The 26,614-nt window shown below is 36.0% G+C and overlaps 6 protein-coding genes across 6 annotated transcripts; 1 reads left to right on the top strand and 5 right to left on the bottom strand.

Moving 5' to 3' along the window:
• Window positions 1-2,478: 2,478 nt before the first annotated feature.
• On the top strand, window positions 2,479-3,259 carry LOC133533869 (NTF2-related export protein-like). Its single transcript, XM_061872944.1, has one exon. The coding sequence runs from the start codon at window positions 2,663-2,665 to the stop codon at window positions 3,074-3,076; it is 414 nt and encodes a 137-aa protein (XP_061728928.1). The 5' UTR covers window positions 2,479-2,662; the 3' UTR covers window positions 3,077-3,259.
• Window positions 3,260-3,522: 263 nt separating this feature from the next.
• LOC133533871 (lipopolysaccharide-induced tumor necrosis factor-alpha factor homolog) lies at window positions 3,523-4,969 on the bottom strand. The gene is made up of 2 exons (XM_061872947.1): window positions 4,598-4,969; window positions 3,523-4,020 (listed from the first exon to the last, which is right to left on the bottom strand). Exons 1-2 carry the CDS (start codon window positions 4,924-4,926, stop codon window positions 3,906-3,908), a joined length of 444 nt encoding a protein of 147 aa, XP_061728931.1. The 5' UTR covers window positions 4,927-4,969; the 3' UTR covers window positions 3,523-3,905.
• A 130-nt stretch (window positions 4,970-5,099) lies between these two features.
• On the bottom strand, window positions 5,100-12,921 carry LOC133533867 (lipopolysaccharide-induced tumor necrosis factor-alpha factor homolog). The gene is made up of 2 exons (XM_061872942.1): window positions 12,304-12,921; window positions 5,100-9,235 (listed from the first exon to the last, which is right to left on the bottom strand). The coding sequence occupies exons 1-2, from the start codon at window positions 12,681-12,683 to the stop codon at window positions 9,121-9,123; spliced, it is 495 nt and encodes a 164-aa protein (XP_061728926.1). The 5' UTR covers window positions 12,684-12,921; the 3' UTR covers window positions 5,100-9,120.
• Window positions 12,922-13,356: 435 nt separating this feature from the next.
• LOC133533851 (uncharacterized) lies at window positions 13,357-17,659 on the bottom strand. Its single transcript, XM_061872919.1, has 2 exons — window positions 14,458-17,659; window positions 13,357-13,667 (listed from the first exon to the last, which is right to left on the bottom strand). The coding sequence occupies exon 1, from the start codon at window positions 17,623-17,625 to the stop codon at window positions 15,028-15,030; it is 2,598 nt and encodes an 865-aa protein (XP_061728903.1). The 5' UTR covers window positions 17,626-17,659; the 3' UTR covers window positions 13,357-13,667; window positions 14,458-15,027.
• Window positions 17,648-20,766, bottom strand: LOC133533843 (uncharacterized). Its single transcript, XM_061872901.1, has 3 exons — window positions 20,690-20,766; window positions 17,721-20,021; window positions 17,648-17,674 (listed from the first exon to the last, which is right to left on the bottom strand). Exons 2-3 carry the CDS (start codon window positions 19,977-19,979, stop codon window positions 17,648-17,650), a joined length of 2,286 nt encoding a protein of 761 aa, XP_061728885.1. The 5' UTR covers window positions 19,980-20,021; window positions 20,690-20,766.
• Window positions 20,767-23,149: 2,383 nt separating this feature from the next.
• Window positions 23,150-24,163, bottom strand: LOC133533878 (uncharacterized). The gene has a single exon (XM_061872959.1). It carries the CDS (start codon window positions 24,155-24,157, stop codon window positions 23,150-23,152), a length of 1,008 nt encoding a protein of 335 aa, XP_061728943.1. The 5' UTR covers window positions 24,158-24,163.
• Between the last annotated feature and the right edge of the window lie 2,451 nt (window positions 24,164-26,614).

The raw sequence follows: 26,614 nt of genomic DNA, 5'->3' as shown, positions 1-26,614 counted from the left end.
AACAAACAAAAGAACCTTTACGAGCTGGAGTCGTGAAAATTAGTTTAATATATATCTTGTTAATGAAAAATTAAAATATAAATCTGTAACAATATATTAGTATCGAGTATTGGAATAGATGTAAACATGAGATATTTAACCCTTTACCAGGCTGACAGTTCAAAAAGAAAATCGAATGTCAGTCTTACTCATTGAAAATAGAACACGAGTTTGAAGTGCCGTATGTGGGAAATATACCTTGGCTGTAACCTCTCCAAAATCGAAGTTGGTTAATTGCGGCCATTTTTAGGGTTCCGTAGTTCTCTGTCACTCTAATAAGTTAATAACGTCTTAGTGAGAGTAAAAGAGCAAGATCCCCGCAATTTGCGAATTTCGGCTTTCGCGGTAGGCCCGCTGGTAAAGGGTTAAAATAAGGTGGTGTGCAATATTTTGGATTTAACTTTTATCCTCTACTGGTTCTACAGTGCAAAGAAATGAATCCTAAAATTCGTGAACGACGCTTGTTTTTAACTTTTAAGACGATTTTAAATTGAAAAGTATGGTATTTTTAATATTGAATTTGTTACAGTTCAATATTTTAATTGTAATCAGCGTGTCAAATGTCCTGAATATTGAAATAGCATTATAATGTATTATGGAATCTAATTTGTAAAATAGATAAGCCACTTTGTATAATAATTAATATATTAGTTAAAGACATTATGAAATAAAAAAAATCTTAATCATAATTTGGTTTCTTATTCTTCTAATTAAAAACTAAGTCATGTCACAGGCTGCCAGTGGCAAATACATCCACACTTTATCAGGCCCGACGTCGGGCTCGAGCAAGAGTATTTTTCCGTTTCACCAAAGCACATCGTTAACAGTATTTGAAATATCAAAAAATGGTTCTTATGCAAAAGTATCAAACATTGAACTATCATTGAACGTTTTTGGCAATTAGAGAAAGTATTTTTTATTTCAAATGTTAATGATGTGGAATCCCGTGCCCAATGCCGTGAAACGGAAAACGATTATCAGGCCCGACATCGGAACTGATATCGGGAAGTGTGGATGTAATTGGCGCTTTAACAGTGACCTATATTATATATGGACCGTTGATCTTGATAAGTAGGTACCTATATACAGTCAGCAGCAGAAGTTGCAGTCAGCAGCAAAGGGAAAGGTGTTTATTTCAAATATTGTGAAGGATGTGCTGATATTTGGTGAAACGGAAAAATACTATTTTCGGGCCCGAAGTCTGGTCTGATATCAGGCCTGATAAAGTGTGGATGTAATTGGCACTTCTGGCACACCCACTTAGTCCGTGGAATAAGGCACGACATTTAAATGTTCTATTCTATTGATAAGTTGACCCTTCATTTTTTAACTTTGCCGCCTTTTTTACTTACATAAATGGCTTGCCAAACTGTAGGTATACACGTATGCAAGTACATGATGTAACTACAGAGGGCCTACCGCGAAAAATTAATTTTATTTTATATGCCTCTTTATCGCTCGAATGTGCAAAAAAAAAATTGAGAGGCAGATAACGAAATTTAGATTTTTGGTTGTCGCGGTAGGGGCTCTGCTTTTTTATTTTTGCCGATACCATACTGTATCCTAACAGTAAAAATTTGTAAATTTTATCTTTTTGCATATGCAGATAAAACAACGTTTATTCAACTATTCGTAAACAAAAACAAGAAAAATTACATAATATAACAAAAACAAAGAAGATACATACTAAAATATATCTAAACATAAAACTAATTCAAAACTAAAACTAAATATATCAGAACTTAAATATAAATATAAACTAAATATGTATAAAATAACTACCTACCTATTGGCTACCGGGCCGCCCCCGATCCAAAGGTGCCCATCACGCTCGCTGCATTGCCGCGTTTGATTGCGATGGATAGCCTTTGCATCAGGAAAAACCCAGAGCGGGGGTCAAGGCCCCTTTCAAGCAGGCGACGACCCAGATCCCGGAGGAAGGACTTACCCTCAGCTCACCAGCACCCCGAAGTCTCCACAGCGAGAGGAACGAATAAATAACCGCTCAGCGCCGAGTATTTATCTTTTTTAAGGGACGCCGCGTGCTCAGCAGCCGCTCCTGCCGACCGCATAGTGCGGCTAAGATGCGAGGCGGCAAAAGTACTGACACATGTAGCGTCCCATAGTAAGCACTTACCCTTTTCCCACGGCACCAGGGTCAAGCCGTCAGGCCTTTTGCCGTCCGATCGGCTGAGGCCCGGCGACTCCAGCATACAAGGGACATTTGCTGATATAAAGACCCTCCTAATGATATCATTAAGAGCATGGTGCCGTGGGAACCTTCCCGCGCAGCGGCAGCAGCTCAAGGCATGGTGGCCGTTGCTCTCCACATTGGAACCGCGGATGCATTGGTGGGGTTGGCATACATCAGAACCCAGGCGGAGAGCAGCCGCCACCCGCATCGAGTTGTTGTTTAGTAAGGTGCCTAAGTTTGGGGAGGGAAGAGCGTGTAGCAGATAGATACACTAAGTTAACAATGTTCAGAGTTTGTTTTCGTACACGCTGGCAAGTTGGCAACACTGGCTGGAGTTTTTGACAGTGACAGATTTCAGATTCTGCTTGGCTTGCTCGTTTGTTTGTATACCGTAATTACCGTATTACACAGAAGTATTTTGATTTTGAAATGGCTGAAATTGCAGTCAAGAATGTGGAAAATGCTTGCGAAACTGCAGAAGAATTCACCAGAGTATTTTATAAGCAAGTGGACAACAGCAGACACTTAACCTCAAAATTGTACCTGGACACCGGACTTTTAGTTTGGAATGGTAACGGCATAACTGGCAGTGACAGAATTCAGCAGTTTTTGTTGGACTTGCCTGCTAGCAACCATGTGCTGAAAACTCTGGACGCCCAACCGATAGCGGAAGCTCTGGTGAACAATAAGCTGACATACCTAATCCAAGCGTGTGGAGACGTGACCTACCAGAATGACGAAGTAAAGAAGCCATTCCAGCAGACTTTCCTGATTGTTGCGGTCGATGGCAAGTGGAAGATTGCGTCAGATTGCTTTAGATTGCAAGTACCATACTCTACATAAGATGGTGCAATTGGTAGACAGGATAATGAATTGTGTGTTAATGTTATGCAAAAAAGGAGATTAGTGAACAAGTGTTTGGTTCCAAGACTTGCTATTCTTAAGAATAATAATAAGAATATATATTGAAAACCACCATTGTAAAGTGTCATTTATAATGTTTGATATAAATGTAATATTCACAAATTGCTGGCTTTTCATTTCCTTGCCCCATGGTCTATTTGAAGTTTTTATATGTTTATTTATAATTACATAACATATCAGTGATGGACAATCAGCAATTTGTAAGATAACTGTATTGTTGAGGAATTACTGACTCACCAGTTGAAATTCCAAAAATCAATGATACCTAATTAAAATAGCTAACTAGTGTTTTTTTTTATAATTTGCATAATCCTGATGAAAGGGTCTAGGTAGAATTGTGAAAGCAGGTTAAATAAAAACAAGAATTTTAAGTAATATTGGTTATATTTTACAGCTTACATTTACACAGTTAAGATAAAGTTAGTTTTATATCTCTGTATATATTGTATCTTACTTGCATCATAACCACTGATGACTTTCCTATTAAACAGAGCATTATAAGAGGGCTCTTGGTCATTACACATTACTGTTCTCATGCAAATCTAGTACTCAAGTGTGTTCATTAAAGTTGCATTCTTGTTTACCATCTGTTCTCATGTAAATTACAAACTTCCAGAAAAACATTTCTTTATGTAACATGTGTTACAGCATACAACTAAGTGGTGCAGCTTGGAGCATAAATTGTACAAGTATAACAGCTTCTCATGGTGTTAATAAGTGCTTTATAAAGCAGTCTTTGGGTGGAAGTTTATACCTTAGAATAATCACCTAGGTATGTGTTGCATTCGGGACAATAGTGCTTCACCCTTTTGAATGTTGGTATTAAATAAGGTATAAACGCAAAGCAACACAAAAGGCACCAACTGAAAATGAAATAGAAACATATGTCATTAAGAGTTTAAGCACAAACCTTATTGATCTCTGTGGAACTTGATGGATTTGTGCAAGACAGTCCCATTATATTTGTAAGGTAAGGTGGGGTAAGACTTTCATGAGGGCAAGACAAACACTTGCAGAGTCAGACCAAGATCTGTTGGCAGCGAGTGTAAAGTAAACATCACAATTTCACATTTAAAATAATACTTGCACTACCGGGGCTGTCAAAATCGCTGCCAACTTATCTTGGTGTGATTCTATGGAATCCTCATACTGTTTGTCTTGCCCCGAGCAAAATAAACTATGTTCATCTTACCCCACCTTACCTTATAAAACAATCTAAGAAGAAATCAAGTGTAAAGGGTGAGTTTAATGATCCCTTATAAAAATGCAAGCAATTTCTCTTCCCAATTGTGAACTTTTTCTCATATCATAGGTATTGCCTTATTGAAAATGGATGTCCTATAAATGCCCAATAATTTACAAAATTTCAAGACAATTCACAAAATAGATGAGATGAGTGATACAACTTTGACTTGTCACCTTTCCATTGTTAGTGCTTACCATGTAAATCCGAAGATGAAACCAGCCATCATGTGAGTTTTCCTTGTATTTACGTATTCCACTTTAGTTAATACTCTTTTATAGCATTTGCTGCAATGGAAAAACATAGGAGCATCTTTTAGTGGAGGTTGTATGATTATAGTTTGCCTGATAACTGTCTGAGGCTGCACATCCTGCACAGTGTATGGTGGAGGTAGGTCTCTATGGTATCCCACTGTTTCCATGTGTACATTGATCTCTGCCCTCGAGGAGTCACTTTGTTCACAATTGACACCACTGTTAGTATCCATATTCATTTCTTGTTGTCTGATGCATAATATTTTCCACATAAGCCATACCTGCTATTAGATATAATTTATCTACTTATCTTGCCCAGCTATGTTTCTTATCAGTGTTATTACTTATTAGTGTGCGTACTTATCTTCTCAGTACAGATAACAAATAGATATGTAAATCTATAGGTATTTAAGGAATAAAATAGATTTGAAGAAAAACACTGAAGTCTTATTTATCTAAGCTTTTATTAATATAATTTTCACATGCATATTTATGTGTGTAAAGATTTAACATGGAATACCTTTAACGCCACTCTAATATGCAATAGACCTGGAGGCATTTGCCTCTATCGCTCTTGCATATTCGAGCCAATGAACGAAATGGTTCCCGGTTATATTATAACCCAGACGTCTCACTAGGAAGTAGATGTTAATTAGTATGTGTAAATTTATTTAGGTAGGCATTGTAGTTTTTAAATTATGTACTGGAAAATTCTATTGTTGATGGCACTCAAAAGGTAAATCAGGGAATAATATTATTTTATAAAGAAACAAATTAGGTACCTTATACTAAAATAGATATGTAACTAATATGAACCAATTTTAATTGTGCCACTATGTACCTGAACACATAGCGTAGTATGAGATCACTCAGCTTAATACAGTGTGATTTGTTATACCTGTCTCCGAAATGTGAATATGTAGGTCATATTTAACAACAATCCCTACGGAACAGCAGTTTTTTTTCAAATTCTGGGTTTCAAGTCTCCCATATTCTCTTTCTAAAGACCGATATGAAAATTTTTCGCCGGGTATTACTACTGTACTTACTACTCTACAGAAAGAGTACTAAGAGCAGAGGCGGCGTTAGGCGTGGGCGCCTCAAATAACTCGGACACATCGTAAAAGTGATCGTTATTTCTTGCGCCACCAGAGGGCCTCGCTAAATGTACCAAGCCCACATATCGGTCTTGCCCCGCCACTGACTAAGAGTAGTTCAGTCATAGAGAAATAAGTAAGCATAGAGTGCTCAATCCATACATCAGTTTTCTTACCAAAACGCGGGTTATTTCATAGTCGACATCTAGAGTCAAGAGTGTCGCGACTGACAAAAAGTGTATAGCTCAACAATTTACAACTAATATTACAAGCAGAAGGAGTTGAAATTGAGTTCCGGTAATATTAGCTGAAAATTGTAGAGCATTAGAATTTTCGTTCATCGCGACATCTTTTGTCAAGTAGCATTACTGATAAATCCATTACTTGACGCATGATGTCGACTACGAAATAACCCGTGTTTTGGTAAGAAAATAGATGTATGGAGTGAGCACTCTATGTTTACTATTTCTCTATGGTTCAGTATGACCTATACACCGTGTTTTTTTTGATTTGCGTTAATTTCGAGGGTGCATTCCTGAGCTTAAATTAAGTAACTTTCTCAAAGATACCGATATTCTAACTAACTCCATTTCGGAGATAATCAATCATAATTTTTTATATTATAAGGCCCTTACGAGCGTGTACACTTGCTTTAGGACCTGTTTACTTATTAGTTAGTGTTTAGTGCGAGTTCATACATTTGCTACTAAACGTACGTACTATCTCGGACGATCGATGTTAGAAATGACATTGATATGTCACAGTTTTCAATTGTTTGGTTGAGTTAAATGTAATGCCCGTGTTACAACAACGCTATATGCAACATTTAGTTACTTTTTATAAAAATAAAAATAGTAAAAAAAAACAAAAAAAAATATTTTTTTTTGAAAATTAACTATGCCATTTAGTTTCCTTAAACGTACTTACCGAAACCCCGGAGTTAACGCAATTCAATAAAAACACGGTGTATACAGAGATTCACCTCTCAGAGTATGGATATACACATAAAAATCATTCTATTTGTATTAGTCGTGACAATCTTGTGGCCAAAATCTAAATTGGTTGAATATACCTAATACTAATAACAATAAATCACCAAAAAATTTACATGAACTTATTTTTGAATCATGAAAACGTTTACAAGTTGGCACCTCATACCTAATATACATATAAAAATAAAGCCAAATAAAACAACGTCTTTTAAATTGTAGTCTGTACTCCGTAGTGAAGTGGATTTAACATGGGTCAAAAATTACATTCTACAAAAATAACTATTTTGACAAATAATTGCCAGGTTAGTATTGGAATGTTACAAAAAGTAAGTTCCCTTTGATACATCAATATAGAGGTAAGATATCAGGGTTTTTACCATGTAAACCTGGCTTGAAAAGAATACTAGCATATATATATATATAAAAGTAGGTAAACACAACAGCAACATACCTATTAACATATATACAGTAACCATATTAACGTTTCTTATTTGGTAATACTACATGGTAAAAAAGCTACTCAGTCGAAAAATTAAAGTTACTTCTTTTAACTTATTTATAAGCCGGATTTTCACCCCCTTATTTTCAGCCAAAGTTTTTTGGGAACTCGTTAAATTTACAAGGATATATATTCTATACCTATTACCTAGGCATGTTGACATTATACATGTATGTTGGTATGTTGTAATAGAAAAGTGATGATCAGCATCACAAAAGAACGGAAACATCTAAAACATTAAAATTATATTATTAGGTTCTACGGTCGCTTTATACATAATGTGATTGTCTATATCTTAATCGGACTTTGAACCGCAAAACATGCATGCAAGCATGTCCGGCCCTATCATAACATCATACCCTTGGGCACGCACTTAGCCTTATTTGTCGAAAACTTTCTTGTTGTATACTGTTTAATACCGTAAAAGAAAATGACCATATATGCCCATGCAGGTAAAACGGCCAAGTGCGTAGCCGAGGTCAGATGGAGAAAGTTACGCGTAGGTATGTGGATATTAACCACTTTACTATTCTGGTAGCCGCGCCAGCGACGAGAAAGCGACTGGCAATTGACTATTTCCGACGCGTGAACAAAACGCTTTTTTATTTACAGACTGTTTAGTTTACACTACATCAAAATCGTTCATCGCTGCTAGCAATCGTCGACGAGGATCATAATTATTTTCATTGAATTTCATTGTGTCTTCAGTGAATATGACACATACACATTTGTCCAAAATATTGCCACGATTTCTTTTGCCTTCTGTGGGCTTAGCACAGGACAGGAGTGAGTGCCGCAACATTATCTCGCGCGCGAGATAGACTACCGGTCTTTTTCTAGCTGATAGGGACGGGTAGCCAGCCTATTTTGTGAGCGAGATACTGTAGCAGTGCTCCTGCTTTAAGCCGGCTGGCAGTACAAAATTACGGATGGTATGGTTGACAACTACAATTAGGTAAATCTATTAATATCTATCAAATATAAAAGCTTATTACATCCACTATGTAAATTATTCTTTCAGCTAATTCATGTCTTACAATTTTCATGAGGCTTAGACTGAATTAGTACATTGTGCAACATGGGGGGGTAAGTGAAATATTGGACACGAGAGTGATAATTCCCGACAGTCGCCGGCTGGAGGGAATTAAAGACCCGAGTTTGCAATATTCTTACCCCCGGAGTTACACACAATGTTTTTCATCACACTTGTGAAGAAAAAACTAAATTTTAAGCAAAATAATTCTTAAATACCGTGACATTTCAAACATATTGCCATTGTTTGGCAGGTTAGGTATCGAAGGCACAGGCCTATCTGGCATTCAGCCACGATTGAAAATTGTGTAAAAATATTTTAAATGGCATTAAATTAAATTTATGAAATCAATTCTTTTTAAACATAAACAAAAATATTAAATTAGAAATGTCAGTATTCTTAAAGTAAACCTACATTGTTCGTATGAATTAGCGGAAAAATAAAAAATATTTTTTTTCACAGTCCATAACTCCCCCGGGAACAATATAGGCCTTTGTCTTTTAGGATATCCGCATAAAATAAGATCTTTTTCAAGCAAGTGTGATGAAAAATATAATAAGATAGTGCTTGATTTCATTATAAAAATAGTACATAATTTACAACATTTGTATATGCGCTAAATGTAAAAAGATTATAAGGCAAAAGTATAATTATAAAATTGATAGGCCATGATATAACTCAAGCAGCACTATGAAGGATGTGGTAATAGTATAATAATTAAAAACTAACTTGGAGATGTAATTATCTTAATCAAGGGCTTAATGAAGGTCTCAATAAGATAGATAATTAATTACTAAGTCATTGCTATTGTCAACTTGTAAGAGGGTAAAATTTCATAAGAATGTTTAGCATTTGTTGCTCTTTCCGACAAATGTGTTGCAGTTGGGGCAATAATGTTCCGCGTCTTTGAATGTGTCGAAGCAGTATGGCACCAGTCCGAGGCAGCACAGAGAGCACACCCTGTAAAAACAATTTTCATATTTATACTAATATTGCTCATAATGTACCTGTAAATAATATCCATTTTCTTATAAAATGTTGCCAAGACGAAACCATAATGCTCGCACTGTCAAAAAGATATCAGATCTCTTATAGAGCCACACTTCTAACTCACAAACTTTACACCTTAGTCCAAACTCAAGTTATGAGGCTTCAAAAAAACAACAAAGCGCTAGGAAAAAAGGTAGCTAGTGCCCTTGTGCTTTGCTTTGCATGTCTTGGCGGGGGCACTAATGTGGCCCCTGATTCCTATTGTATACTCTGTGTACATATTGCTATAATAAAACTTTGTCATTCAGATACTTGTGTATGTTAAGATTGCACACACATTGCAAAATTATACTCATCAAAGTGAGTCATAACTTTAAGCTAAGGCTAATAGCAAAGATAGATAGAACTTAAAGTAATAATAAAACAGTGATATTTGACAGAAAAGATGGTTATGAGAGACTAGGGATTGATTGATTTTCAATCCGGCCGGATCCGGCCGGATTTTGGCCATAACCCGGCCGGATCCGGCCGGACCGGATCCGGTTTGGTATAGGGATATCAAAATTAATTAAATGACATATTTTTCTAGTTTTTTGCGTAATACGTATTCCTAAATCTATAATTTGAAGTTAATAAATAACTTCTTAACAATAAAATAACCCTTAGCAGTAAAAAGTGTGACCTTGTCAATATCACTTAAAAACCCAAATATGAAATCGGTCATTTATTATATATAACCATTCACAAGTGCTCAAATTTTCGTTTACAATTATAAATTTGATCAGTTTCCAAAGCCCGGTAATGGGATGTGGGGTGGGAATTGGAACTCCTTGAAATGACAAGTTTTTGTAACTATTCATTGATTGAATTCTTTGTAACGTTGACATCCATTCTAGTAAGAAAATAAGATATTTTACTATTAACCAAAATGATATTAAATTTTCCCTCATTTTTTGCCCAAGAAAGTAGTAGTCTGTATGATTTTAAAAAAAATACCTTTTTTTTTATTTACAGAAAAGTATATTGGTCAAATTATAGGGAATGGAACACGACACGACGATCTCATGCGAAAAATAATAGAGTGTAGGATTGAAATCCATCGCGGAAAGGGACTCCTTAAGAAAAGTACATGGATCAAATTAAGAATTGGCTAGACGTACAGTAGCATGTATCATTAAGGAAATTGCATAAGATTAGATGAAATTATAAATACAAAAGATTCTCTCTCAAATTTGAATAGAAAATAAACAATATTTTATCATATATATATATATATATATATATATAAAATCGAAGTAAACTAAAGATTATCAATGTTATCATTTCATTTCATACATTCATGACCGACCGGTTTGGCCTAGTGGGTAGTGACCCTGCCTACGAAGCTGATGGTCCCGGGTTCAAATCCTGGTAAGGGCATTTATTCGTGTGATGAGCATGGATATTTGTTCCTGAGTCATGGGCGTTTTCTATGTATTTAAGTATTTATAAATATTTATATATTATATATATCGTTGTCTAAGTACCCTCAACACAAGCCTTATTGAGCTTACTGTGGGACTTGGTCAATTTGTGTAATAATGTCCTATATTTTATTGATTATTTATTTTTATTATTTATTAATTTTCAATACAAACTTACAATCTTATATTCATTCACACATGTGACACATATTGACTAGCCCAGCTCTAGTCGGTTGAGTACCGCCGACTTAATCCTGCTCATTTGTTTACTTTTAATCTCCTATCACAACATTATGACACTCTTTTCTTCTCTGTAGCATAAATTACAAATGCCTTCCATGACATCTCCATCGTTTAATTTTTCCTTCTATTACAGTATTTATGTAATCGTCGTATCGTGCCACCAACATGAAAGGCAACTTCTGTTCCCAGACATCGTCATAATAAATATATTTTTATTTAACTAAATTTAAACTTTTTCATTCGTTTTATGCTCTGTTCAAGTTCATACCTCTCATCCGTCGCCTTTTCCTCATCTAAATCGCACAGTGCGTGCTGTATTTAGGCGTTTTTTTTATTTGACCGGATCCGGTAAAAATCACCGGATCTAGCTCCTGAAAAGTGCCGGATCCGGCCGGATTACCGGATCCGCCGGACCGGATTGCAATCCCTATGAGAGACTAAAACATAAGAATTAATGTTTAAGGGCTAGCAATAGTTTGTAACAAACAATCTTAATACTGCTGTACTTCTATTTGTCATTTGCAGCAACATTTAAAATACATGTTAATATGATTTATAACTATACTTAAAAGCAGGGCTGGATTTCCCCCTAGGCCCACAAGGCCCGGGCCTAGGGGCCCAGACAACTTAGCAATGGTTTTGAGATGGAGAAGGGGGCCCCCTACATTCTAAATGCCATACCAAGTCCCTACATCCAGATCTATGTACCTTAAAAGATTAATAATATCCTGTTCTGCATTGATTTAAAATATTAATAACAAGGTAAAGTTTAAAGGAAAACAGGTTTCATCACAAGGAAAAATATTGCAATAATATGTCTTAAGGTAGTTTTAGTTTTTTGTTTTGCATATTTTTGTTCAGAAGTAATGTCAACTAGTTGTTGCCCACAATCTTCAGACATCAGAATTCAAATTATATTATATAGATCTGTTTTATTACCCATAGTAAATTAGAAGTATCTTCATAGACAGGATTACTACCAATTCGGCTAAAGTGGCAGTATAGTATAGTAAATTAAAGGAAGTTAACTAAACCAATTGGGCCACTGTTCATTAAAGCCTTGATATCCATTTCCAACCTTAATTGAATACAACTTTATCCTTTAGATTTTGTATTTAAGGTTTAATTTATTTTGGTGGTAGCTAACTGCTATATCTAATGATAGCAAACTTGAGTCTATACATATTTCGAACATACTGGTTCATGTGTCTTATTTTTAGCAATGATGATCACATAAACCTTTTATAGATAAAAATGATAATGCTTTGTCATATATAATATGTATTGTATATGTAGCTATTGTGGTGCTAATAAACTGATGAGTATACTTACATTGTGATAACACACACTGATCCAGCTACTAAATGGGTATGCCAGGCTGTTGTGTATGTAACTCTGGTGGTGACTACTTTGCCACAGTTGAAGCAGGTGATGGTTGTTGGCTCACTGCCTACCGCCTGCGGCAGTACGATCCCCACGGGAACGGCGCCCGGTGGCGGCGGCGGCACGCCCGGCTGGGGCTGTGCCGTCGTGGCCCCACTGGGCGGGTGCGGGTACACCCCCGCCGGAGTAAACGACTTCGGCGGCTGGTACGCAGCGTGAGGATCTGCGAGCGAACCCTCTGGAGCCACGAATCCGTACTGCGGATTACCGACGACCTCCGAATACGCGGGTGGAAGGTCGCTTGGAGCGGACGGAGTATTACTAGCCATTGTCACGAACTATAAACACTACTATTAGACGGCAATCAAATCACAACCCAAGAAACAGTTAATCAATAACAGAACGTAATGTTTTCTCCGTATTAAACAACGACTGTTAGTCACACTGAACTTTGAATTTGAAGCGTATTTAGTCGAAAAGTACAAAACGATAATAAAATATGATTAGGGTTTCCCCAATGAGTGAATGAAATTGAACGAATTAGGACAATGACGTCAAAACATAAAGACAACTGTCAAATGCAAATTTTTTTTTTTTTTTTTTTAATTTATTACGAGCATTGGCAACTAGGCCATCAGCTCAAGCATGAAATACAAAAGTAACATAAGTACTTATAACTAATTCACATAAAAATGAGACACGAATCTAATAGTTACCTGAGATATTTACAATATTTACAAACTACCTATAGTATGAGTAACAAATTGATAGATTACAGGATATAATTGTGGATATTTCATAAGGCCCTGTACTGAATTTGGCAGAACTTGCAAACCAGTATCCATACACATAGCAACAAACAATAACCTTTGTAAATTAAATGAAGGACAATGGAAAAAAATATGTTCAAGATCACATACATCAAAATTACAATGTGCACAAACAGCAGAATCACTTAGCTCTAATCTAAAAAGATGTGCGGGAAAACGAGCATGACCAATGCTGTACCAAAGGGGATGAATTTAATACATAAAGATTTATAATGATTAACATTGTAATCCAAGATTCCTTTAATCACTCTTGCCTTGGTTCAACAATAACTATAACCCAGTAGGATTAAATATCTGCTTCGCTTTATGATTTAGTTAATTGATTGGTTGATAGACATACTATGGCATTATTGTAATTGAGGCTTCTGTAGTATGAGAGGAATATTGTCATCCTTACCTTAATTAAGTTGGACTCGGTGTGACTCAAGATCTCCAGCGTTCCCCAACGCCAGCGGCCAACATAGACCACGTTCTACTCCAGACCTGTTTAAATATTGTTAAAATTGATTCCACTTGAATCACTAAATATTTACCTAATCAATATACATATAAGGATTGTTTACTTGAATGGTAGTCAGTATAGTCTTACTCTATATTTATTACTTATTTACTTACTTTCCAAACACTTATGGATGTGCTTTCACATGATTGCACTTTTATTTGTGCCAAGTCCGTCTGGAGAGTACAATCACCTATCGTGACTTGTACTTGTAATTTTAGACCGCCCTATCCCCTGGTACCAAAGGACATCAATCTAATTAGGTGGCCCAAAGCCTTATTCTTAGTTATTAGAGGCCCGGTACGCATGAGCTTGTTATAGGTCGGCAATCAATCAGATCATCCGAGCATAATTCGTACAGATATCTCATGCCACCCAAAGCGATGCCATATTGGCCAAGCTCCTACGTCATGCAATCGCTGCTTGCATGTTAGTATTGCCTCAAGGTATTTTATACCTATTATTCCATTGCATACATGACTTGTATGCGTGGTTTAACACCTTAGTGTCATGTGCATGCCACACTTGCATGCCAGCTAAACAGCATTGAACAGAGTAAGCACATAGTGACAAATTGTAAAACCAAACCATTATAGAATAAATCCAAACATTGATAATTCGTTTTATTTTATCTTATGCTAAATACTTAGCTTTCTTTCACGAGCAAGAAACAGGAAATCTTGAGTCACTATCACTGATATTAACTTTTACTTGAACAAATTAGATATGCAACAACCATGATACATTTGAAAAGGAGAAAAGAGCGTCACTTACCATAGACTAAATTTCATGTTCTTTATTTTACGTTTCCGGGCTTAAGTGTTGCTGTCTATTATTTACAATCATCGCGTACTTCGCGACACTCCCCCTCTGGATCTTAATTAATGGCTGACATTAATTCTTGTGTCCATCTATGGATTCTTTCCATAGCATGGACCGCGGCTGCTCGACGTTGATCAGTCGATACAATTTGATGATTTGACGACTCTTCATTATTTATATCAGTTTCTGACCCAGAAGGAACTTGTTCTGGAGCAATTTCCCTGTTTTGTATCAAATTTGTGCCTTCCAACAGTTCTCCTTGGTCCATTGTCAAGTCGTTTTCATTTGTCTCTTTTAATATGTGATGATCTTCCTTAGAATCGTTTGTGCAGGTAGGGACGTACGTGTTACTCTCTTTAGTCCTTAAAGGTAAGGTCTGAGGGAGATCTTCAGTGTCAAAGTATGCTGTTTTATCCTCATTTACTAGGGATTCCCTTGTAGGATCTTGGAATGATACATCCTCATCCACTTCCAGAGGATACAAATGTGCAATAGATCTTGTGAACACACTGTCCCCTACTTTTACTTTGCAACTCTGCACAATCCATCCTTTCCTTTTATTAATTCTGAAATCTTTCCTACCTTCCATCCTTCTCTATTTTTAGCTTCACTCTTTATTTGTACTATATCTCCCACCTTTGGGTTTTCATGAGATCTCACCCTTGCTTGTTTAGGTGAATTTCGATATCTTTCTCTGAGACTAAGTAAGTACTGGTTAATAAACATTTCTTTGTATTCATCCATTATCATGTTTCCGCGATTCCAACCTTCAATAATTTGTTGTTTTATAAGTGAACCTGAAAGTGGTAAACTTTCTATGAGTATTTCTATACTTAAACACTTTCCTGTCGTTAGGAAATCTGCAGGTTTAAGTATGTGTTCTACATTTGATCCCACATATGTGAGGGGTCTAGTATTAATAACCGCCTCTGCTTCTTTAATTATGGTTAACAGTTGATTGTCTTCAAGCATGTGTTTTTGAAGTGTTCTCTTTAAACAGTGCTTTACAATTGCTACTAGTCTTTCATAAGCTCCACCATGCCACGGTGCGAGCTGTGGAATAAATTTCCATTTTATGTTAGTTATAAAATTTCTTTCTTCTGACAATACTTCTCCCAATAATTTAAACTGCGAGGCATTGTCAGATATAATAAGAGTCGGAGCTCCTCTTGTAGCAATGAATCTTCTAAATGCCATGAGGCATTCGTTAGTCGTCAGATCCTTGACGACTTCTAGGTGTATCGCCCTTATTACAAGACACGTAAACAGACAGATCCATCTTTTCTTTAAACCGTTTTCCGTCCTCACAATCATTGGTCCAAAATAGTCTACCCCTGTGTAAGCGAATGAAGTCGTATACTTCACCCTCTCTACCGGTAATGCAGGAGTCTTGGGTAATTCATACGGACCTCCTCCGTGTTTTACACATCTTGGACATTTACTTAATGTTTTTTGGACTCTAGTTCTACCTTGAGGTATCCAATACTTCTGACGTATAAGACTTAAAGTGTGAGGTACTCCTACATGGAGATTCTTTTCATGAGTTTCTTTTATGAGTTTTTCTGTGAATTCACATTCTTTCGGTAAGAGAATGGGATGTTTTGCGTTGAAGGATAAATCTGAATTTGTGAGACGACCGTCACATCGTAAGATTCCATTTGTGTCACAGAATAAACCTAGGTTGCGAGCTAAACTCGTTTTCTTCCCTTGCACTTCTTCCGGGAACATTGTTTGTTGTAACTGTCTTATTTCTTGTAATTGAGGATCTGAGTTTGTTACAGGATTTGATTTGGTAGGCAATGTTTTATCTTTTTGATGATTTTCTGTGTTAGACAGACCCTCCCCCAACAGAAGAGAAACTTCAATACCTGGGCTCTTGGGCCAGGCCTTTGGATCGTGTCGTAAGAAGGCAGGTCCATCCAACCACTTATTTCTCTCTTCTTTTGAAGTACTCGGTCGTGTTGCAACATCTGCTGGATTAAGTCCAGATGGAACATACTTCACGATTAGGTTTTTATTACTTCTTATCTCTTCTATTCTTCTAGATACGAACGGTTCTAACAGTTTGTCTGAATAAAACCAGCTTTTTACGATCTGACTATCGGTCCATAATATCGTTTCTGTGCTATCCATTTGCAAGAATTTGAGGACATATTTAATGAGTCTACTGCCAATTAAAACGCCTAAAAGTTCAAGTTTCGGTATTTTTAGGTTTTCTTGATTCCTGGCAGGCACAAGGCGTGATTTACCTATTACAAACTGGATGTTATCCTTTTGTACCAAGTATACTACGGCCGCGTAGGCTACTGTCGAAGAATCTGCGAAACAATGCAATTGTGCCTTTCTTTCATTAGGAATAGTCATATTTCTTGGTAGACGTATTGACTCTATTGCTTTAAGATCTTCTAGAATATTTACCCATTCTTGTCTCTTTTCATCTGATAGTGAGCTGTCCCATTTGACTTTTTCCTTCCATAATTGTTGAAGAAGTAGTTTGGCTGGTAATACTACGGGTACACTGAATCCACAAGGATCATATATTGCCGCTATAGTTTTAAGAATACCTCTTTTTGTAACTTTGTTGGTCTTAATTACTTTGGCTCTTAGATGAAGTGAGTCTTTCTTCAATTCCCAATTTAAACCTAAAGTTTTTACTATAGTTTCCGGTGCCGCATCCTGTATTTGATTTATGAAATCCTTTGAATTAGAACTCCATTCTCGAAGATTCATTGATATTTCTAAGAACTTATCTTTTGCCTCATTGTACAATTCTAAAGCTTCATCCACTGACCCCGTGCCTGTAAGTAGGTTGTCCACATATATGTTGTTAGCTAATTGTTTGGTATAATTTCCTTCAGAGGTCTGTAGATGATGTTTTATGGTTGCATTTAATAAAAATGGACTTGAGATAATTCCGAAAGGAACTCTAGTAAATCTATATTGTACGAGGTTGTCTTCAGTGACAGGTTTTTCAGAGTCCTTCACCCAGAGAAATCTAGTTACATCTCTATCATCATTATTCAATCCAATCTGTAAGAAAGCCTTTTCTACATCTGCAGTTAATCCTATATTATGACATCTAAATTGAATTAGTAATCCAGTAAGGTCTTCGAGCATCATGGGACCGGCATATAAACATTCGTTAAGACTTTTCGCATTCTTTGTTTAGCTGAAGCATCATAGACGAGTCTAAGTGGCTTTCCAGTGGCCATTACTCCATGGAACGGTAAGTAATGTATGGGATGTTCCTTTCCTTTCTCGTTAGGAACTTCTTCGATAATTTCCTTTTCCAATTGATCACTTAGTGTCTTATCGTAAAGTGATAAAGTTTCTTTATCTAGTCTCTTAACGAGTCCCACGAGTCTTCCATACGCTAATCCGTAATTAGTTGGTAACTGTGGAGGATAATCTTTCCATGGCCAGCTGACTTGGTATCTTCCATCCTTCAACATGGTGTTTTCGTTGAAGTGCTTGATTGCTTCTTCGTCTCTATTGGTGTTAGGTGAGTCGACAATTCCAATAGATTCTAGGTCCCACAAAGTCTTCATAGATGTATTATCCAACGGTGGATCAGGTTCGTTTAACTTGGTCTCATATGAAGCTTGGAAGTACGTGAGTACGGACAGTTCGTCTCCCCTTTCCTCTCTCGATCGACCAGATAGTATCCAACCAAACACAGAGTCTACTAGATAAAGATTTTCCTTTATCTCTATTTTCTCAGACAACATTAGTGATTGGTAATAGTCGTTTCCGATCAGGATGTCAATTTGATCCTCAAGTGATCCATCGTCGGCTAGAAGATACTGGTCTCGATGTCTCCATTCCGAGAAATCTTTATTAAAAGTGGATATGTCACGAGTGATAGTAGGCACAATATTTGCGTATATTAATTTCATTTTATTTGTTTTTGTTTGTAGATAGAGTCTAGCCAATGGACTTTCTAATTCATACGGTTGTTCCCCGGCAAAGGTGAATACTGTAAGACATTGTTTTTCTTCTGGTTCCAGGTTAAGTTTTCTAGCTACCTTTTGTAAAATATAACTTCTCATGCTACCACAATCTAAAAGTACACGACATTTAATGACTGTATTGTTCCTTCCTATGGCATTAACAATAGCTGTCTGCAGAACAGTAGGTGAATCGTCGTTGATATGTAATGAGGTGGTAGTCTCTTTCTTAAGTTGTTCCTTTGTAGGACACAGCGCTCGGTTGTGTTGTCCTTTCATCCCACAATGCGGACAAACTCTTGTTTTGTTTTTACACGTCCTTGCACCGTGGCCTAAACCTAAACATACATAACAGCGATTATTTAATTTTGCCTTTCTAAGTGGTATGGTTTTGACATTGGTACATTCGTCATTGAAGTGATCTCCACCACAAAATATACATGAGATCTTCCTTTTCTTTTTAATGGGTGCAGATTGGTTTTCTTCTTCTTTGAACTTTCGTTTATTGTTATATATCTTACTAAAGGCAGTCACAGTTGGTTTGAACCTCTTATGGTTGATTTTGTTAGCATCTGGTTTCCTTGACTTGGGTTTTCTTTTGTTTTTTGACTCTTGTATGAGAAGAGTTTCTGTTGTGTAATTTTTGTCTTTGCTGTTGTCTTCCATGCAAGTTCTTTTAGCATCTTCTCTGGCTGTTAGCACTACCTGCAGTTCTCTCCTTAATTCCTCTATGGATTCATCCTTTAATTTCAATTTCAACTCGTATATAATATCTTCGGGGAATTTCTCCATAATTAGGAATCTCAGGTGATTGTGTTCAGTATTTTCTCCTAAGGAGTTTAATATTCTAAGGTGCCGATCAATATCGTCTAACTTTTTCCTACATTCGTCCTGGTTCTCAGCCCTCTTTAGTTTATATAGTTTTGAATAATGAGCATCAATTATCTGTGATTTTCTACCATATCGGCTGGTAAGCATAGTAACAGCTATTTTGTAATTATCATTAGTTGTTTCCAATCCATCTAAAATGGTCTTCGCATCTCCTTTCAAAGATGTTTTCAGATAAAGGAGCTTGTCTACATCTTTCAGATCCCTTTGATCAATATTCGAGTTAAATTGATCCCAAAACTGTGTCCACTGAAGAACATTCCCATCAAATGTTGGCAAATGAAGCTCGGGCAACTTTCCTCTATTGGTAGGATGACTTGAGGTGGATGAAGAACCAGACTTGTCTCGTTTTGATTGTATAAGCGCGTTCAATTCAGCTAGTGCTTCTTCACCATTTAATTGCTCTGTCGTCAGAATAGATATTTCATCAGCATTCGGATTAGTAGCTGTATTAAAATATTGGTAAAGCTCCGTGTTAAATCGGTTTATCACGGCTTGTAATTTTGCTGAAACAATCTTGGCTTGTTCTTCCTCCTCATCACTCCACGACTTCAAAGTACAAAGGACCTTGGAACTGTTGGACAGGTTTTTTATTCCAGATACAAATTTATTTAGTCTCTCCAAATATATTTCTTCCATTTTTTATTATTTTTTATTCAGCAATATTGTTGTGCAATAATCCTGAAATAATTATTTTTGACTATAATAGACTGTAAATAAATTCTATATTGACTACAAAGGAGTCCCATCAACACAATTTATTGGTAAGTGACTTTTATGTAAAGGCTGTTAATTATAATATAATTAATCTGTGTATTGATTGTGAATTTTATTCAATCAACTCGCTTCATACCATTCTCTGATAAATGGTAAACAAAGTTTGTGAAATACTTGGTCGTAGCTCAACACTGTTACTCTTGCTTAGCAAAGTTTTATTAAAGTTCACATGCAAGTCCCACACATAGTTCGACCTAGTCTATAAACAGCACTAATTCCCGAACTTGGGTAACACTTCTCACTAAATGTTACTTTTCATTTGACTTGGATGCGACACTACCGTGCCCCTTTTGGCAATTTGCTTACAACAGCAAGAAACTTCAAGAGCATATTTTGGTTCTTATTTATTCAACAAAGATAGTCACAATCAAACACAAACCGCTAAATTCTTTCTAACTTGTTATCGTTCAGGTTTAATTGTAATAAACCTTGTTTACTACTAAATGTAATGACTTATTTGCTTAAGTCTTTAATTTGTATATAATTTATATCTCATACAATAATCTCATTAAAAAAGGCTTTAACTTGTCCCCTTTTAATACACCAGGGGTTCTAAACTTACATTTACATACCTTGTCATTAATTGAACCTAGTTTCTTTTATTAGATTTTCTTCAAATACTACAGCAATGCATTCTCTCCACCACTGGCAATGATGTTGATATGTAGTATGTAATTTCCTCTTAAAGCATCTATGAAGTTACCTTGATGATAAATGATACATTTAATATATTAATTCAGTGTAATTAACCAGATTATTTTTATTGTTTCGGGTAACAACTTGTATTTCTCAACTATTGTCAAAGTAGCTTAAGATATGTACTTAAAACTTGGAAAAGGCGCAATATATCTTTCACTATAATTTCTACTTGATATGGATTGTAAAACGAACTTCCATCTATACATGCTTTACTAAATGCATTGTAGAATCTACTAGTGATAATAACAAATCGTTATGTATTTAGTTATTATGGAAACATTTCGATAAAGTATGGAAACTTTACAAACAACGCACAAAGTGATTTGCTTGACGGCGTAAAAACACAAAATGGTGAGAATCCATTCCAATCCATTCTTACCTGATGATATAATGAATGATTTCCTTTAATATTTGATTTGTGAGCACTTTCCAATTATGAAACACTGGATTTCTCAAGTAATTTGATAATTAACAACAGGATTCGAAGTTGTTTGTCGATAGCCGCGTTTATGAAACCTGTTTGTACTTGTCACTAATGTCAATGTCACTGCATACTTGTAATTTCCGTGGAACGAAATACGTTTCCGTTTTGTACTTACTCTTTCGAGTTTTACGTTTTTATTCATTCAAATCTCATTTAAAGTATTTTTATTAAATTACTTCAAAATGATGATGCAATAAATAATTATATACAAATCGTGTTCACAACGCCATCTGTGGTGGAATAGTCTCATTTCAAATGAGGTGCCACCTGTCGAGGAGCGGTTGAACTACTTGTAAGTTTACCTTGCGTTATACAAGCTCGACAAATTAAGTTTTGTATGATAATTAAAGGACCCCTTCCTTTAACGAAACTACGAAATAAATAAAGTACAACCACATATATTTATTAGACTTGCTGCACGTCTGCTTTCCTTTTCGTAAATTATCCTGAAACAATGTTTTATTCACCTATCGATTTCCGATACAGATGTCAGGTTTGCTTGTTCCTCCACAGATGTCGCTACCACGAACCATATTTCAGATTTATTTGGTAAATTTATCTTATTAAATGTCCTGTTTTTCAAGATAGGATGACCACATTCACCATACGGAAGCCTCTTATTATATCCTTTGTGTAGCAAATATGAGTTATGATATATATTTGTTAATTTATTCCAGCAACTGTCACCAATTTTATGTACCAAAGGGGATGAATTTAATACATAAAGATTTATAATGATTAACATTGTAATCCAAGATTCCTTTAATCACTCTTGCCTTGGTTCAACAATAACTATAACCCAGTAGGATTAAATATCTGCTTCGCTTTATGATTTAGTTAATTGATTGGTTGATAGACATACTATGGCATTATTGTAATTGAGGCTTCTGTAGTATGAGAGGAATATTGTCATCCTTACCTTAATTAAGTTGGACTCGGTGTGACTCAAGATCTCCAGCGTTCCCCAACGCCAGCGGCCAACATAGACCACGTTCTACTCCAGACCTGTTTAAATATTGTTAAAATTGATTCCACTTGAATCACTAAATATTTACCTAATCAATATACATATAAGGATTGTTTACTTGAATGGTAGTCAGTATAGTCTTACTCTATATTTATTACTTATTTACTTACTTTCCAAACACTTATGGATGTGCTTTCACATGATTGCACTTTTATTTGTGCCAAGTCCGTCTGGAGAGTACAATCACCTATCGTGACTTGTACTTGTAATTTTAGACCGCCCTATCCCCTGGTACCAAAGGACATCAATCTAATTAGGTGGCCCAAAGCCTTATTCTTAGTTATTAGAGGCCCGGTACGCATGAGCTTGTTATAGGTCGGCAATCAGATCATCCGAGCATAATTCGTACAGATATCTCATGCCACCCAAAGCGATGCCATATTGGCCAAGCTCCTACGTCATGCAATCGCTGCTTGCATGTTAGTATTGCCTCAAGGTATTTTATACCTATTATTCCATTGCATACATGACTTGTATGCGTGGTTTAACACCTTAGTGTCATGTGCATGCCACACGTGCATGCCAGCTAAACAGCATTGAACAGAGTAAGCACATAGTGACAAATTGTAAAACCAAACCATTATAGAATAAATCCAAACATTGATAATTCGTTTTATTTTATCTTATGCTAAATACTTAGCTTTCTTTCACGAGCAAGAAACAGGAAATCTTGAGTCACTATCACTGATATTAACTTTTACTTGAACAAATTAGATATGCAACAACCATGATACATTTGAAAAGGAGAAAAGAGCGTCACTTACCATAGACTAAATTTCATGTTCTTTATTTTACGTTTCCGGGCTTAAGTGTTGCTGTCTATTATTTACAATCATCGCGTACTTCGCGACAAATGCGCAATTTACATATAGTTGTAATAAATGCCCTTTCTACATATTTTCTTTGGTATTCAAACCACGACTTGGAGCTGGGTGCCGGGACTATTTCTGCAAGCCATTTCCCTTTGACTTCTTTGGATTTAGACCATGAGTTATTCCAACGTCTAATCATAAGTTCTTTAATAAAAGGTACTAAATCGGATTGAGGTACTTTTAAATCACAAACTTGTATATCTTCTGTAGATTTGGCAAGCTTGTCTACTAGTTCGTTGCCAAAAATTCCTGAATGTCCCGGAACCCAGCAAAATTCAACAGTAATATTTCTATTCAACAAAGAACTTAAACAACTTCTCAACTTATAAATTAAATAATTTACAGATGCACTTACACATTTACTTTTAAGCGCTTGTAAAGCGCTCATCGAATCAGATAGAATCAAAAACTTATTTTTAGTTATATAATAATTACGAATATGTTCTAAAGCATAAATTATGCCTAATACTTCAGCTGAAAATACTGAAAAATAACTACTACATTCAAAAACTTTTCCTATGTTCAAAAAAGAGTCAAAAAATGCAAAACTGGTCCTATCTTTAGTTTTAGAGCCGTCAGTGTATAACTTAACAAAATCAGTCTTATCATCAAGAAACTCCAAAAAGTCATATTTCGATTCAAATTTGACCAGTTCAACAACCACGTCTCGCATAATATCATTGTAATCATGTTCAAAACAGGGAAGCAAATTAGACCAATACACTATATCTTGAAATTCAAAGTTTAAATAAGTTATAACATCACTTATGGAAGAAGAATTAGGAAACGGTATTAAATTATAATTTGGAATATTGATATTATTTAAGTATCTATAAATTACTTCGTTACCACGACTAACTAATTTAAGAACATACTTGTCAGTGATGTAACATCTGCGTACAAATAAAGGAACAATGCCAGCCTCTATTTCCAGAGAATTAATTGGAGATGACATCATAGCCCCCGTAATCAAATGCTAATTGAAAATACCACAGGCAAGGAAAATGTACCCAGAAAAATGCTCAATGTTTTAACTATCAAGCGGGGCCTCCCCGTTAGCTGTTCTGAGTACAATTTATTACTCGAGCCGTAGCCACTTTGGTGGTGAGCAAGCTATGTATGTGTGCGTATAAATGACCTCTGTTTATTGCTTTCACATTGGTGTTCATACAGATTGATACAGACCTACCTAACACTAACACATAAAACAATTATAATTATAACATACAAATTACAGAATACACAAAAAAGATATATTAGTACATTACGATACAAGTGCGAAAAATAGGAAATTCAAAACGAGTGGCGATAAATTAAAACACGACCGAAGGGAGTGTTTTAAATCGACACGAGTTGCGAATTACCTATTCGCACATGTATCGTACAACGTTTTACAGTACATATGGCCGTTTAAATGTTCGACACAGTAACGTAATATGCTAATTTTCGCACTAGTGCGGTAAAGTAGCACCATATGTACTGTAAATATATATATAGTTTATATTTATGGTTCCTATTTGTTAGCATCTAAATGTTCTTGTATAGAATGGTGGGCAACAGATAACCCGACCAAATTACGTAGGTTGTTTTTGGCATGTTGTCAGGAATGTTAAAACGTGTTTTTAATTTGGCGCATTGCTTATGTTCTGTCCCTCACGGGCGCACGCGTATATCATATCTAGTTGATCCTACTATCTATATAAGTACCAAATTCATGACTCAGTTGCATTCAAGCTACACTATTGGTTGCAATGTTGCAATTATGGAGTGTGGATTAAAAGGAGAGAAATCTCTTATGGTAGGCGTTATTGACAGAGTGAAGTGCGCTGTCTACGATTTGATTTTTTTGTTCAAGTACTCTAGATATTGTAGCGCTACCTATTTAAGGTTTTTTGATGACACTTTTTGGTATATGGAGATTTATTTCCTTACCTCCACATTCCATAGTTGCGATACACAATAAACTGTCTATCGAAAATGTGTATGGTTTAATCCCATTGGCTGGAAAAATGGCTGGAAAGCAGTGCCAGCAGAAGTGCCAATTACATCCACACTTTATCAGGCCCGTAATCTGACCCGATTTCGGACCCGAGAAATAATATTTTTCCGTTTCACCAAATGTCATCACATCATTTACAATATTTTAAATGTAAAAAAATGGGTTAATATGCAAAAATATCAAACATTGAATTTTGGCGCAACATTGGCGCTAGAGCAATGACAAATAACATAGCCTGTTCGGAAAGAGAAGTGTCGTAGAATGTATGCGGCCCAATACATTCCACGACTCTTCTCTTTCCGAACGAGACTCTAACATGTTGTCAACCTTATCATCACGTCATGTTACATATTGTCAACATTGCCAATGACAAAAATGAATTCGGGAAATTCCCATCAGGAAAGTCACGGACGCGGTATCGCGTCTTAAATGCCAATTATAATTCTAAATAATTATCGAACCCACTTACAAAATTTTACGAGTCGAGATGTGCTACCTCAGCGACCTGTAGAGAAGAACAGCTGTCGGACAGCTCTTATTTGCCTAAGCTGAATCAGACACGCTTGGTTCACGCTACGCGCTCGATCGGTCAATAAGTACCTATCATTTTTTTCTCTGGGATCGTTGTTATATTCGTTATAGTCCGTTTTCTATTGGGAATGCTTGTATGGAGAGGTATACATTTTTGAGTATAGCAATGCCATTTGGTACGAATGTTATACACATCCACCTAAGCCCAAAACGCCCGGTAGCCAGGTTGAACTCCGCGACAAGTGGGGGGGAAGTCCCAATAGAAAACGGACTATTATGCATTTCATTAGTACAATATAGTAACTATATTATAATTATTATAGTTAATAACAAAATTAGGCGCTGGATGTTTAACTCGAGCAAAGTTAGCTTTTTGGCTGTAAGCATTGCTAGTGTATAGTAATAGGCGTTTGCTTCTTTTGAAGTGAAGGCTTTTCGTTGAAATAAGTGGGCAAAGTTAAATTTCATTTAGGGTGTAAAGTAATTTGATACTTGATAATATGTTTTCTGTCGTCCCTCGGTAGGATGAATCTAGTGATGGACTCAGTGATGTGATGATTTCGAATGATAAATACAGTACAGACCGTTTGTTTAAATTATCTGCAATATTTTGCAATGTGAATATATATATATAAGTCAAGTGAGCAACTTTTACCATGGGACCAACCCCGAAATAGCGAAAAAAAGTCGGCTCTCCCATAGAAAACGTCAATGTCTTGTAATGTAATGTGAAAGCGTACTTCAATGCTAATAAAGATCTCTATCTTTATCTCAGAGGTGAGAGAGGTCAAACCAACAAATTTGCCCGATAGTAAAACAAATAAATAGGTATTGTTTTCAAAACAAACTTTCAAGCCGTCTTTTACCCCCTGGGGGGATGTATTT

Source organism: Cydia pomonella, unplaced genomic scaffold (genome assembly GCF_033807575.1).
Source record: "Cydia pomonella isolate Wapato2018A unplaced genomic scaffold, ilCydPomo1 PGA_scaffold_208, whole genome shotgun sequence".
NCBI classification, from domain to species: domain Eukaryota; kingdom Metazoa; phylum Arthropoda; class Insecta; order Lepidoptera; family Tortricidae; genus Cydia; species Cydia pomonella.
The sequence above is the reverse complement of the archived record's forward strand: the minus strand, read 5'-3'. Positions and strand labels throughout refer to the sequence as shown.

Bases quoted from the DNA above. Each gene is read 5' to 3' on its own strand.
- LOC133533878 (XM_061872959.1), bottom strand. From the start codon at position 24,157: ATGATGTCATCTCCAATTAATTCTCTGGAAATAGAGGCTGGCATTGTT.
- LOC133533869 (XM_061872944.1), top strand. From the start codon at position 2,663: ATGGCTGAAATTGCAGTCAAGAATGTGGAAAATGCTTGCGAAACTGCA.
- LOC133533851 (XM_061872919.1), bottom strand. From the start codon at position 17,625: ATGATGCTCGAAGACCTTACTGGATTACTAATTCAATTTAGATGTCAT.
- LOC133533843 (XM_061872901.1), bottom strand. From the start codon at position 19,979: ATGGAAGAAATATATTTGGAGAGACTAAATAAATTTGTATCTGGAATA. The intron at 17,675-17,720 runs GTAATGGCCACT...ATGATGCTTCAG, and splicing joins ATTACTTACCGTTCCATGGA to CTAAACAAAGAATGCGAAAA.
- LOC133533867 (XM_061872942.1), bottom strand. From the start codon at position 12,683: ATGGCTAGTAATACTCCGTCCGCTCCAAGCGACCTTCCACCCGCGTAT. The intron at 9,236-12,303 runs GTAAGTATACTC...TTGTTTTTACAG, and splicing joins TCAGTGTGTGTTATCACAAT to GGTGTGCTCTCTGTGCTGCC.
- LOC133533871 (XM_061872947.1), bottom strand. From the start codon at position 4,926: ATGTGGAAAATATTATGCATCAGACAACAAGAAATGAATATGGATACT. The intron at 4,021-4,597 runs GTAAGCACTAAC...TTTCATTTTCAG, and splicing joins TTCATCTTCGGATTTACATG to TTGGTGCCTTTTGTGTTGCT.